The 11,981-nt window shown below is 40.0% G+C and overlaps 1 protein-coding gene across 1 annotated transcript; it reads left to right on the forward strand.

Annotated features, from left to right (window-relative positions):
• Positions 1 to 339: 339 nt before the first annotated feature.
• Positions 340 to 11,685, forward strand: LOC124864407 (serine/threonine-protein kinase 17A-like). The gene is made up of 7 exons (XM_047359186.1): positions 340 to 680; positions 3,729 to 3,941; positions 7,063 to 7,207; positions 7,790 to 7,916; positions 8,019 to 8,067; positions 9,281 to 9,460; positions 10,276 to 11,685. The coding sequence occupies exons 1-7, from the start codon at positions 586 to 588 to the stop codon at positions 10,553 to 10,555; spliced, it is 1,089 nt and encodes a 362-aa protein (XP_047215142.1). The 5' UTR covers positions 340 to 585; the 3' UTR covers positions 10,556 to 11,685.
• Positions 11,686 to 11,981: the final 296 nt, after the last annotated feature.

Raw genomic sequence — 11,981 nt, forward strand, 5'->3', positions numbered from 1 at the left:
TCTGAGCAGTGTTTCAGATAACTGCGTGCCACAGAGAATAAAAGTACTTCTGTAGGCAAAAGTGAGTCAATTTTCAAAAGTTGAAAAGTGAGGCACTTTAAGCTCGCAAAGTTATTAACAAATCTAAATCAATAGTGTTTCCAGTTTAGTCTTAGTTAACAAAAAGAAGAGCCTCATGTCACTGTACCTTACACCAATAAGCCCCTGTCACCTTGCTTCCATTTGCCAGCTGGCTTCACGGTCCGCCCAGTTAAGTGTAGTGATTGGCTTGCGGTGCTGTGCGTCAGACGCAGGGGTTGGTTCCTGATGAGGAGTTTATGTCCACGTATTATAGCAGCAGCCAGACTTAATTCACAGACACAGTTAAACACTCCTGTCAGTAGCATCTGCTTGGTTGGGAAACGTTTAACCTGGATTACCTCCCGGTGTTCTCACACTTCTTTATTTGACTCAAGCTGGCTCGGCTTTTTTATGATGCTAGTTATTGGTTGAACTGAGCCGAAAATCGTGTTTTATTCTCGCATTTGTTGTGAATAGGAGAGTGTTTAATTCCAAGGAGTGACTTTAGTGCCAAACTCAGCAACAATGAACAAGAACGGGATGGTGACAGAAATCCACACGAAGATAAGAAAAGAGCCGTTCACTGAAAATTACGAGCTGCTGGGCAAAGAACTGGGCAGGTGAGTTGTTTTTGTTGCGCATTTTGAACTCCAGTAAACGCAGTAAAAATCTGTCGGCTAATTCTCTGGCAGAGTTAATAGGGGTCGCACTTTGCAACAATGCATGGATTTTCTGAAATCATATAATCATATTATATTTACTTGCTGCACGTGCTTGGAAAGCGCGTTAATTGGACATTTATTGAGCCGCGTTCCATCTCGTGAAGGAGCAGCGCTTGGCACCGGGGGGGCGCGCACTCTTAATGCGCTTTTGAGGGTCTCGGCTTAACGTTTCTGAACAGATGGTTATTATTAAATATTTTAGATGGCTTGTGAGGAAAAGTAAATTTTAAGGTTTTTAAAAACTGGCACCCTCCTCCAGACTTCTAACACCTAATGTCATCTAGACTGTAAGGAGTACTGCTGTGTAATGCATTCACTTCATCGCCAGGTGTTTTATGCCCACGTTTGTGGTTAAATATTGTGGTCGTAAGTCATAAATCGCATCAAATTTATCTTATTTTATCTTAAGTGTACTTAAGACTTAAGTGTAAGATTGTTTTTGACAATCTTATACTTGCTGTTTCACTCAAGCTTTCATGAAATAACCTTTTTCACAAACAGTCATTCTATCCTTAAATCAAGGCAAAACCCTTTTTGCTTCATTCAGAATCTGTTTAGTTTAGATCTGCACAATATATAGGATTTATATTTTAATATCAATGTGTGCAATATAACATTTGCAAAGGTTTGCTTACAATTTTTAGGGGGGTATAAATATTTCAGCTGCCTGCCATTCAAGATGTCAATGATATATTTGGTAGATTTCCACTGTTCTTTATGACCAGATCTCATCTTATCAAGATCCTAAAGCTCAGGTACATTGGCGGGGTCACTGTGATAATGGAAAAAGAGAATAGAGAGGGAAATGTGGGTTATCACATTGTCCTAGTTTATTAGTGTCTCATCTTCCATAATAAGCTTGCTTTTAGACTGTTTGTATTCTGATTGGCCGATTTTGCTTTCAGACATTCTGAGAACTAACACCATCCACTGCTAGCTATAGGATGCCCATGAGGTACAGATTATAGCAACCTCTAACTCTCCATCCGTTTCTTATTATTTCAACCCAACAACTTCCTGAGATCAGGCCCCATAATTGCATTAGGTGAAGGAATGTATGCAAACGCACAATAGGAAGTCAGGTGTAAAGTCTGCACATCAATTCTTCTGCCACATTAAAACACTCGTGGTGCCAGTTTCAATATCTCCACACTAGCCATCCTTTAGCCATCTAAAGTTAAAGAATCCATGTGGCCCGTTTCTTTTCTATTTATTAAGTTTCATTATCATGCTTTGTATTATGAGCTAGGCTCCTCTTCAGAGGAGCGCACAAAAAATGCAGGGGTTAACTCGAAACCAGGAAGAGGAACGTCTCTTCCATCTGTGAAACAGGCAAATACAAGCTGCAACAGTTGTCATTTCTCATCACACATCTGACATGAGACAGTGACCTGCTAAGGGAGAAACGGCAAAGACATGGCAGGAAGCTGATTTCTTAATGGAATCATCAAAATCTCTCAAATGCAAGAAGGGGAATTTGTTTTGTGTCAATGTACAGCTGATGATGGATTACAATTTTTAACAGATTCTGTTGAAAGATAAACCTAAATATTAACTCTGCATTATCCAACCAATTCTAAATGTCAGGGTTTAAATCTTCTACATACATTTGCAAACAACAAGTAAAGCAACTCCTCTGCTTGAATTATTAACAAAAGGTTCTGTGCATCTGAAACAAGAGTGTGAACATAGCCAGCTGGAAGATGGCCTTGTTTAGTGACCTCTGACCTGCTGTCAACCTTTGAAAAGGCCTCCTGTTGCTCTTTTACGTTTCCACTTGTCACTTCTTTTCACTCCATATGTAGTTCCCAGCCGACAGATCTGAACTTGGCTAATTAAGTATGAAAAGGCTGTGACGGCTTTCGCCTTTTTCACGCTGAAGAGTGGTACATCACCATTCTGAGTGGCCGGTTAGCTGCACAAGAGATGAAGAATCTGGGCCCCCAAACAGCCCAGATAGGAGCCAAAACAGAGCTAAGCCAGAAGAGTTGCTGTTTGTGGTCAGGAGTACACTGGTCTTGGGTTTAAACTGTGTGGGAATTTGTCTGGAACCATGTTGATGGGGGTTTTCATTTATACTCAGCCCTGTTCTTTAAAGTTTTAGACTCTACTCTGTTTTCTTAAGGCTCAGAGTTTCTCCTTGGACATAGATGTCTACATTGTAGTGTCCACCTTTTGGATGCTTATGACACTCCAACAGACCTAAAACAAGTTACCCCTTGCCTGGCCAGGGTCAGCTGGGTGGTCCTGGTCTGGTGGCCACTGTTTTTAGCTGACTGGTCACCTTTTGTATGACTTGTCAAAAGAGAATCAGTGTCTCACTAAGGGTCTGGGCGGAGGCATCAACACTATCCATGTGTCCCCCCGGCTGTCAGCTGGGAAGAAAAGAAAGTGAACAGGGCCTTATTGTCAGTGTGAGAGGGGACGGGCTAGTAATTGTGTCAGTTTGACACATGGTGGCAGTTTTGCACACACTGGATATCCTGCCGCACCCACAGGTGACCCTTAACACCTCTTTTGACTTCATCTGCAGCAAAAGTTATCTCAGCGGTTTTTTTTATTATTATTTGGATTTCCAGTTCTTGCTTCTCTGTGTTTTTGTTTGACTTGTACTCCTATCAGGCCCTTGCCCACTTTTAGCAGCACTTGCCAAAAGTTTAAGGCTTAGCTGCTTCTTGTCATACCCCTATGACTACTAAAGGCAAAGGAGGGGAATAGAGAAACTCCACCGAACATCTGATGGCGCCCTCTCAACAGAGCATATCAGCATTCAACAACAGTCCCTGCTTTCAAATGATGCTACTGACCACTGTTATCTCAGTCCATAACTGCTCTTTGTGCAATCTATAAATTCATAACCTATTTTACCAGAAAAAAATCACTCATTTGTCACTGTTCTGCCTTTTTGCTAATCGCTCCTATATATCTCCCCTTTTTGATTCCCAGGGGAAAGTTTGCTGTGGTGAAGAAGTGCACAGAGAAGGCAACAGGAAAGCAGTATGCTGCCAAGTTTCTGCGAAAGAGAAGGAAGGGAGCCGACTGCCGCATGGACATCTTTAATGAGATAGCTGTGCTGGAGTTGGCCAAGGCTAACCCCTATGTGGTGGGACTGCATGAGGTCTATGAAACCAACTCCGAAATTATCCTCGTTCTAGAATGGTAAGTCAGCACTTTAAACGGCTTGAAAAATGCATGCTCTACTTAAAGGTATTTTCCAAGTGTTTCTGTTTACAAAATAGTTAACCCTGCTTTCTTTACTACTAATGAGACAGATGCCATATTATTTTTCTCAAAATTCCTCTCTTTGAAAAAGCTGCAATCTAATCATGAGGCTTCATTTAAGATAAGAAAATCTGTAAAGCACTGCAACAGAATCATGCTTTGTCTGGTTGTTCACCCAGTTTCTAGTTGATGTGAAAGGTTTTCTCTATTGGTTGATCTTTTCATCAGAGCAAATCTTGTCGCGCAACATTCTGTGTTTTGCATATGCAATGTTTCTGGATTTTCTTGTGAATAGAGACATGTGACTAATGCACAGCTTTGAGTTACTGTTGCATATAGTCTGCCTTATATGGAAATTCTCTCTCTCTGTGGTTATTCGCTCTTCTCAAAGTTGCCTCACTGTCTCAGCTTCTTGCTGTGCCAGATGACAGGAACTGTCACTTCAAACGCTAATGTTGCAAAACCACATGTAGCATGCTGTGTGTAAATGACATATTGAGTCACGGATTACTCATTAAAACTTGCTGGTCAGTGCATGAGGCAGTGTTTACCCTTGGCTACATATGTAAACTAGCAGGCCGTTGTCACCAAAACAGGAGAGTCATACTGGCCTTTCTGACTCTTGACTGCTATGGTCAAATATTATTTGATGTCACAACTAAATGTCCCTTTGCTGCTATGATGAATTTGTGCAATTAGAGTTTGTAAAGGCTGTTTGCAGCTGAATTACTTCATTTGACTCTTTAGAGGGAGCTAACATTGTGCAGTTTCACTTTTCACCTTTCCTGTACTCCTCGGTGACCAAGCTGAGAACCTTATCCCATCCAGTCCTCACTGGTCAGTCCCATATTAGACCTAGAATGCTTCTGCAGAACAAATGGCTGCATTTGACAGCTTGAAGAAAGTATAAAAGAGGAAGTATTGCCACAGTTCAACTCGGCATGCCTGCAGAGAAAACATAACAGGAGGTCAGTCGGTGGGGGTCTCAAATTACTCTTATTCCACACAAACTATATGTTAATACTTAACGGCAGGGTTTTTAAATGTCAGACACTATCATCCTTTCTGCACACGATGCGTCAAACTTGCTGAAACACTAATGGTGAAACTGATAAAACAACGAGAACATGCATCTCTGAAGTGTCTAACCTCATTTTCAAGAACTGCAAACCATTTTCCATTTCCTGTGGGTTTAAATGTAAGCAACATCAAGTGACGCTCCCAAAAGTAGCACAGCGGCATGCTTCTGTGAGATACGTGAGACACACTCATATACATGTCATAGTCACAACCACATCCGTGCTGATGACAGAGAAATGGCAGAAGATAGATTCCAATAAATTAAGGTGCAAGGTCCAATGTGTGAGTTTCACAGAAACCTGCTGCAAAATGACAATACATTTACAGATGGTCACTTTAAAGACAAATAAGTTCTCAAAGGTACTTTTTTTCATTTTGCTTTCAATGGTCCCCTATTTATTTCTTTTTCATATCAATGTGTGACATAACACACACCTCACTTAACTTCAACTGAACCGTTGAACTGACTGAAAGTATTGTCCAGGACATTAATTCAACTGTAAGGTTATCCCTGGTGACACTGGTTGGCAAGGTACTGACGTAAACAAGTGCACAACTTGGCAGTCTGCCAATGTTGGCTTCTCCTGTAGCTTTAATGCAGATTTGTTTTTGCTAACAAGGACAGTGACTTCTGCCCTTTCTTTATCTATGTGCTTTTACACATTTTCCCACTAAGGTAGTCGCTGTGGCTCCCAAAGCAACATCAAGTGCATTAACTTTCTTGGAAAGAAGGAAAACAACAGTTCTTAGTTAAAACATGTTATCCCTACTGAATTTAAGCAAAACAGACTTTATCAAGATAGCACATTCCTCAAGGGTTCTCTTCTGACAGCTAAATAAAGGCTGTGAAGCACTTTGTCCTTTCGGGTGCTTGACTGTTCAGACTGTAAGTGCTTGCAGGAGAAGTTAACGTTGACGGATTTGAGTTTAGTTTTGGAATTTGACTCAGTAAAACAATTTTTTTTGTTTTCTTACCATTAAAATCAAGAAAGTCTCTAAACTGTGATTTAGCTCCTTTTCAAATCTTCAAAACGTATGGAGGTAGGATGCTTGTTGATCTCGTTGAAACCAAAAACTAGTTTATGAATTTCTGAAAAAGGACAAGAAAGAAAAACGTCCTTGATTTACAGCTGAAGTTAGTTAGAAGTTAGGGGTTAGGAGGACTAGCATGAGATGAGAAGGTGCTGGTTATGTAACATCATGCCCATGGTTCCCTCTGAGGATGAAAAGTATGTGTGCCTTTTAAATCCCCGGCACATGGTTGTAGTTTCTTTTTTTTTTTTTGAGGGGGAGACCTTTCAGCTTAAGACTCTGATCTCGGGCATCTAACCTAAATCCACCATGTCTCCACTTTACTTAGCTGTATTATACAAGAACATCAAAAGTCGCCAGGAATCTGATGATTTCTGCCTCGAAAACTTTAAATTCATAATAATTTATTTTGCAAACAACAGAAGTTTCGCAGTCTGAGGCTACCCTTCCCTTGTTTTTTTATGGATTCGTAGAGGTTTAACATTTCCTTTTGTATTCACAAATGTTCTAAGTTTTGATTAGCTGTGCATTGTTGGCCTCTGCTTCTTCCTCCTATTTTTCTAAGCTCATTGGCTCTATATCAGACTGTGATATATCTTATCTGACCCTCTAACTTCATGTAACCATTCTAATCTTAAGATTCTCTAAAGGAGAAAGGTACAGTCGCAGGCAGTGTTCCTAAAATTTTATTGATTTATGTTTCACCCTCCTGCAAATGTAGATGTGGACGAACTTTGTTCTTTAAAATCAAAGTACAGTAGTAAGTAGCATTTTTTTGTTTTTAAATGGAAGTTAATTTGGGGTTGTCGACTAAATTTGCAGAGATAGCGTAGGTTTGCATATGTTCCCATAATTATATGTGATTCAAACTTAAAAAAGGAATATTTTTTTCTTCTGTCTTATTCCTAACATATTTTAATGTTTCCATCTTTTGCTGTCTTTACAGTGCTGCAGGTGGAGAGATCTTCCACCAGTGCGTGGCGGATAACGATGAGGCCTTCACAGAGAAAGATGTAATACGACTGGCCAAGCAGATCCTAAACGGAGTGGCCTTTCTGCATCGAAACAGTGTTGTCCATCTGGATCTGAAAGTAAGGACACAGAATTTATAGGACGGCTGAGGACAATCTATGCCCTTGAGGCGCAGAGCGAGAAAGATGATTTTTTTACTATGCAACCAGAGCTCATTTAGTTTGTCGTGACCCTGTTACTTTCAGGAATAATTTGACCTCAACAGAACTTTCATGTTTACTTCAATCCATCCTGCTGTAACAATGTGTCCAAGTTTCCTACAAATTAACAAGTTTCTGGTTGCTCTTTATACAACCATTCATTTGCTGTGCAAATTTCACCATTAAGCCACCCCCAGATGTAAATTTAGTTGTCTGTATACTTTGATTTTTTCCAACCCATAAACAAGCCTCCTAAGTGGTTTTGTTGTGTGGCCAAGAGGTACCTGATAGGCTCAGTCGATGATCTATGATCAGAACAGCAACCTGTAAGCTGATGAATTATACCCCTAATCCTATCAGGACTAGCTAGCCAAAATGCCTTGTATTCATTTACACAGACAGTTGATGACGCCAGCTGTAACAGCTCAGGCCACTTCAAGTGTGTATATATAGTAATTATGTAACATAACTTTGCCTAATCTTTGTGTGTTTTCTCTCCAGCCCCAGAACATCTTGTTGACCAGTGCCAGACCCCTGGGCGACATTCGTATTGTGGACTTTGGCTTGTCCAGAAGGATGGACAAGATCACAGAGGTCAGGGAGATCCTGGGTACTCCAGAATATGTGGGTGAGTTCTGGTTTCAGCTTTTAAATTCCCAGATTCGCGTGCATCTTTTCAGTTTTGAGCGGTTAAAATTCATTGCTAACTGGGTCTGTGTTTCTCTTTTAGCACCAGAAATCCTGAACTATGAACCCATCAGCACTGCTACAGACATGTGGTAAGGGTGATACATTGTCATTCATTTTAAGGCATGGAAATATATTCAAGATGTCCACAGAACAGCGACCAAACATAGACATACAACAACAAAAAATCCTTTTTATACCTTTTGATTGCAAGATGGGTTTTTTTTTCTTCCTTTTTTTAATAACCAATTAACAGCTTAAAGCAAAGGTTCTCAACTTCAGTCTTTCAAGTACCACCACCTTGTCAGACATTTAAAAAGCAGCAAACACAGGTGTTAAATTTCAGTCCTTGAGCGCTGGTATTCGACAAGTTTTAGATGCATGTCGGTTTCAACATACCCAAATCAAATAATTAGGTCATTAACAGGATTGCATGGTGAGGAGTTGATACAGCCATTCAATTAAGGTTTGTTGTACCAAGGACACATCTTAAGGTTGCAGGCCACTAGCCTTGGAGGACTGAAGTTGGAGACTCCTGCTATAAAACAATCAAATTTTATTTTTTACAAAAAAAATAATAATCCCAAATAAGATATTTATTGATTAAAATACTTGCTTGCTAATGTTTGTTTAAATAATATGATGTAAATATGCATTAGATGTGATGTTTTTTCTCAAAAGTTTAAATTCCAAATTAAAAGATAAAAAAATTACCAGAAGAGTTTTGAAAATCCAATATGGTTGCCTTTCATATAAAACTTACTGAAAGCCTTTTGCTCTTCTGACAATTTGTATTTCTATGCAATCTCCATATTGCCATGGTGTTACAAAATGTAGAAAAATACTTTTGTATTATCTTTTATTGCTACTACAGTATTTAGCCTGGACATTATTTAGCAAATTTTACTGGTTATTGAACTTGGAGCAGGATCATGGTTAGGTTGGATTTGATGTTCAGACTTCAGATGCAACAGGACTATAGTAGAAGTAGGCACCAACTTGTTGCTGGTTCGCTGTGTTGTTCTTCAGTTTGTTGCTGGGAGTTCGAAAACTTTCCAAAAAAGCCAAGTTCAGTGTGGTGGAAAACGTTTTTGACTAGTTGTACATAATAGCTCCATGGCACAGTTAGTTCACAGTTATCTTGTAATAATAGATACCAAAATATCTTGCAACTACCACTAAGGGCAGCCCAACAACCGCCACTGGTACTTGTATCAGGCAGATTAGTCGTTGTGCAGAGTCTGGTGTAACCTTCTTAGACGCCACCTTTGCCCCATAACATCCTTCTTCTTCTCTCTGTTCCAGGAGCATTGGGGTCCTGATCTACGTCATGCTGACGGGCGAGTCTCCCTTTCTGGGTGATGACAAGCAGGAGACATTCCTCAACATTTCCCAAGTCAATATAGACTATTCGCAGGACACGTTCGAAGGGATCTCCTCCCTGGCTGTTGACTTTATCAAGTCGTTATTGGTGAAAAACCCCAGGTGAGGACTATTCAGAAAGATAACTTGTTTTTGCTATGTATGTGTGCATCTTGTCCCGGCATCTTAGACACCCAGTACTGTAGGTCTGTTTTCATTGCAGGGTTAGTGGCAGATTCGCTCTACAAAAAGGAGCAAGCAAAACTTTGCTAGTGTTGTACAATTGACTTAAAGATTAAGTTACTCATAATCTTTTAGCTAAATCAATAATCTGCTTCCGTCTGCATCACCTTAAACAGATTTATTCACCTAGGAAGTGAGTCATGTTCACAACTGCAGGAACTACATCCGTGTGGTTACAAGATTTACGTCAATGTGGCACAGTCATTTTCTTGTTCTGCACATTTTAACTGTAAGCTGACTTCATTTAAAAGAAAAATCCTTTTCATTGATTTGGACACTGAGTAAACAGTCATGCAAGTTTGCTAAAAAATCGGAGCATAAGAAGTTCTGATTAACCTCACTTTTAACCAAATTAGACTGCTCCAGCAAAGAGGCCTTAATTTGCAACTATAATTTGTTTGTCTGACGGCCAAAGCCACAATCTCGAGCCAGCATCATTTAATTGCAACAGATTAGTGGTACCACTGGGGGAGAATGCAAGTATTTCTTATGATTTTGGTTATCAATGAGACAAGAGGAACAACATTTTTAGAGCAAAAGTACTGTTTATGTGGTTTTACAAACCCAGCGATGAGAAGAAACATAATGGACGTCTGAGAGAACTGATTGAATTCGAAAGACCCCAGCCAACCAATGGTTATATAAACTCTTTGGGAATTTCCACTCATCCAAAGTGTTATTGTTTGTGTGTACAGGAAGAGAGCCACGGCAGAAGAATGTCTCAATCACCCCTGGCTGAACCCCCACTCCCACCCACACCTCCACACGATGTCGGCCTGCTCACTGGATGAGCCTGAGATGAGCCAGTCGGAATCGGAGCCCGAGAGCCCGGCTCCTTCCCCAGAGCTGGGATCATTTGGATCGTTCCTCATGTGCCCTGGGAAGGGCGAGCTGAAGGCCGGCCGCGACGCCTTCTCCTTCAGCGAGCCGCCTTTCCCCACGCGACCTGAGATAAAGCAGGAGCTGATATGCTGACACATGTTGTACGTGTGGTGAAGGACAAGATGGATCCAAACTCAATGGAGCAACAGCTGAGAGCCAGTGAGCCTACAGCTTCAGAGGCCATGCTCTTCTCGCCTGGCTGCCTTTACTGCTGTGATGTCTTTGAGCTGTGCTGTTTGTGGCTTCATAACTCCACCTGTTTTTTGTGACTGTGCTTTTGAACTTATTTGAAAAACTGCACAGGTGAAGGGGAAGTGTTTGAGGAAGGATGAAGCAGAAGAGTGGGAGATGACACAAGGAACTTGTTCATACTGCACTGCTGCCTTAAGTGACAGAACTAAAGAGTTCAGCTGCACGCGGTCTAGTTCACCCCTGCACTGGTTTCTTTTTACCTATACAGCCTGTTGGACTGGATTGCAGTTCTTTCTTTCTTCGCATAAGATTAATTTATCCCTCAGTTGACCTGTACATACTTTCTCTGTAATCCTTTGAAGACGGTAAAGAATTTAAATTTGGTTCTATTTAAAAAAGGAAATGCAACAAAGGGCAGCACCTATGCTGAAGCCAGACATTAAATGTTATTTTTGTCTTTTTTTAAGTTTGTTTATATTTGTTTCATTTTGCCTTAGCAACATAAATGCCTGAGTTTAAGGTTGAAATAGTAGCATTCTTATTTTTTAAGGCAATCTTGAGCACTTTTTATTTTGTTTGTTGGAAGCATACTCTGCTGTTGCACAGTGTGCTGTACATATAAACTGTTCTTCATCCCTCTGTTTTTGCTACATGACCAGAATATGATGTGCCATTTTTTTCAGCCTCACTTTGTTGTTAAATCAAGTTTAAACGTTATATTTTAGGCTATTGCACAGGTTGCACAAGAGGTTTTGTATCTACTTGGAAGGTTGCTTCTGGATTTTATGCTCTTTGTCCTAATGAGAGGAAACCTTTGAGGTTTGAAAGCATCCAATTGATTATTTAATTTGTTCTGAGACCATAATGACATGATCCGTATTTATATAAATATGTGCTTCCTGACGTCAGATTCTTGGGAGCAGAGAAATCAGAATGAATTTCTAAAATTTAAGAATGTACCAAGATGTATATTATGAGTTGTTGTTGGAGTTAATCTGAAAAAATAAAACTTTTCTACCAGTTCAACAATGTTCAGCATCCATACGATATTCCTTTTTGTAAAGAAACTTTGACTTATTCCTGTTGTTTTCTGCTCTTGAATTTCAGGAAGGTTTGCACTTGTCCTTGTGGACATCATGTTGATATAAATGTTTGTTTATGCCATGCATTGCAAAATGTACTAAGAAAAAAGAAAATACACGTGCTTTTGTATCAAACACTGTTTTCTTTGTATACATTTTCAACAGAACTACATTTACTTTTTAAACTATTACCTAAAGCAATAAGACACCTCATTTGTATAGCACAAGGGTCTGCAACCTTTACA

This window comes from Girardinichthys multiradiatus, chromosome Y, assembly GCF_021462225.1.
Source record: "Girardinichthys multiradiatus isolate DD_20200921_A chromosome Y, DD_fGirMul_XY1, whole genome shotgun sequence".
Taxonomy (NCBI): Eukaryota; Metazoa; Chordata; class Actinopteri; order Cyprinodontiformes; family Goodeidae; genus Girardinichthys; species Girardinichthys multiradiatus.

Coding starts and splice junctions, on each gene's coding strand:
- LOC124864407 (XM_047359186.1), top strand. CDS start 586: ATGAACAAGAACGGGATGGTGACAGAAATCCACACGAAGATAAGAAAA. Junction 681..3,728: donor CTGGGCAAAGAACTGGGCAG/GTGAGTTGTTTT, acceptor TTTGATTCCCAG/GGGAAAGTTTGCTGTGGTGA. Junction 3,942..7,062: donor ATTATCCTCGTTCTAGAATG/GTAAGTCAGCAC, acceptor CTGTCTTTACAG/TGCTGCAGGTGGAGAGATCT.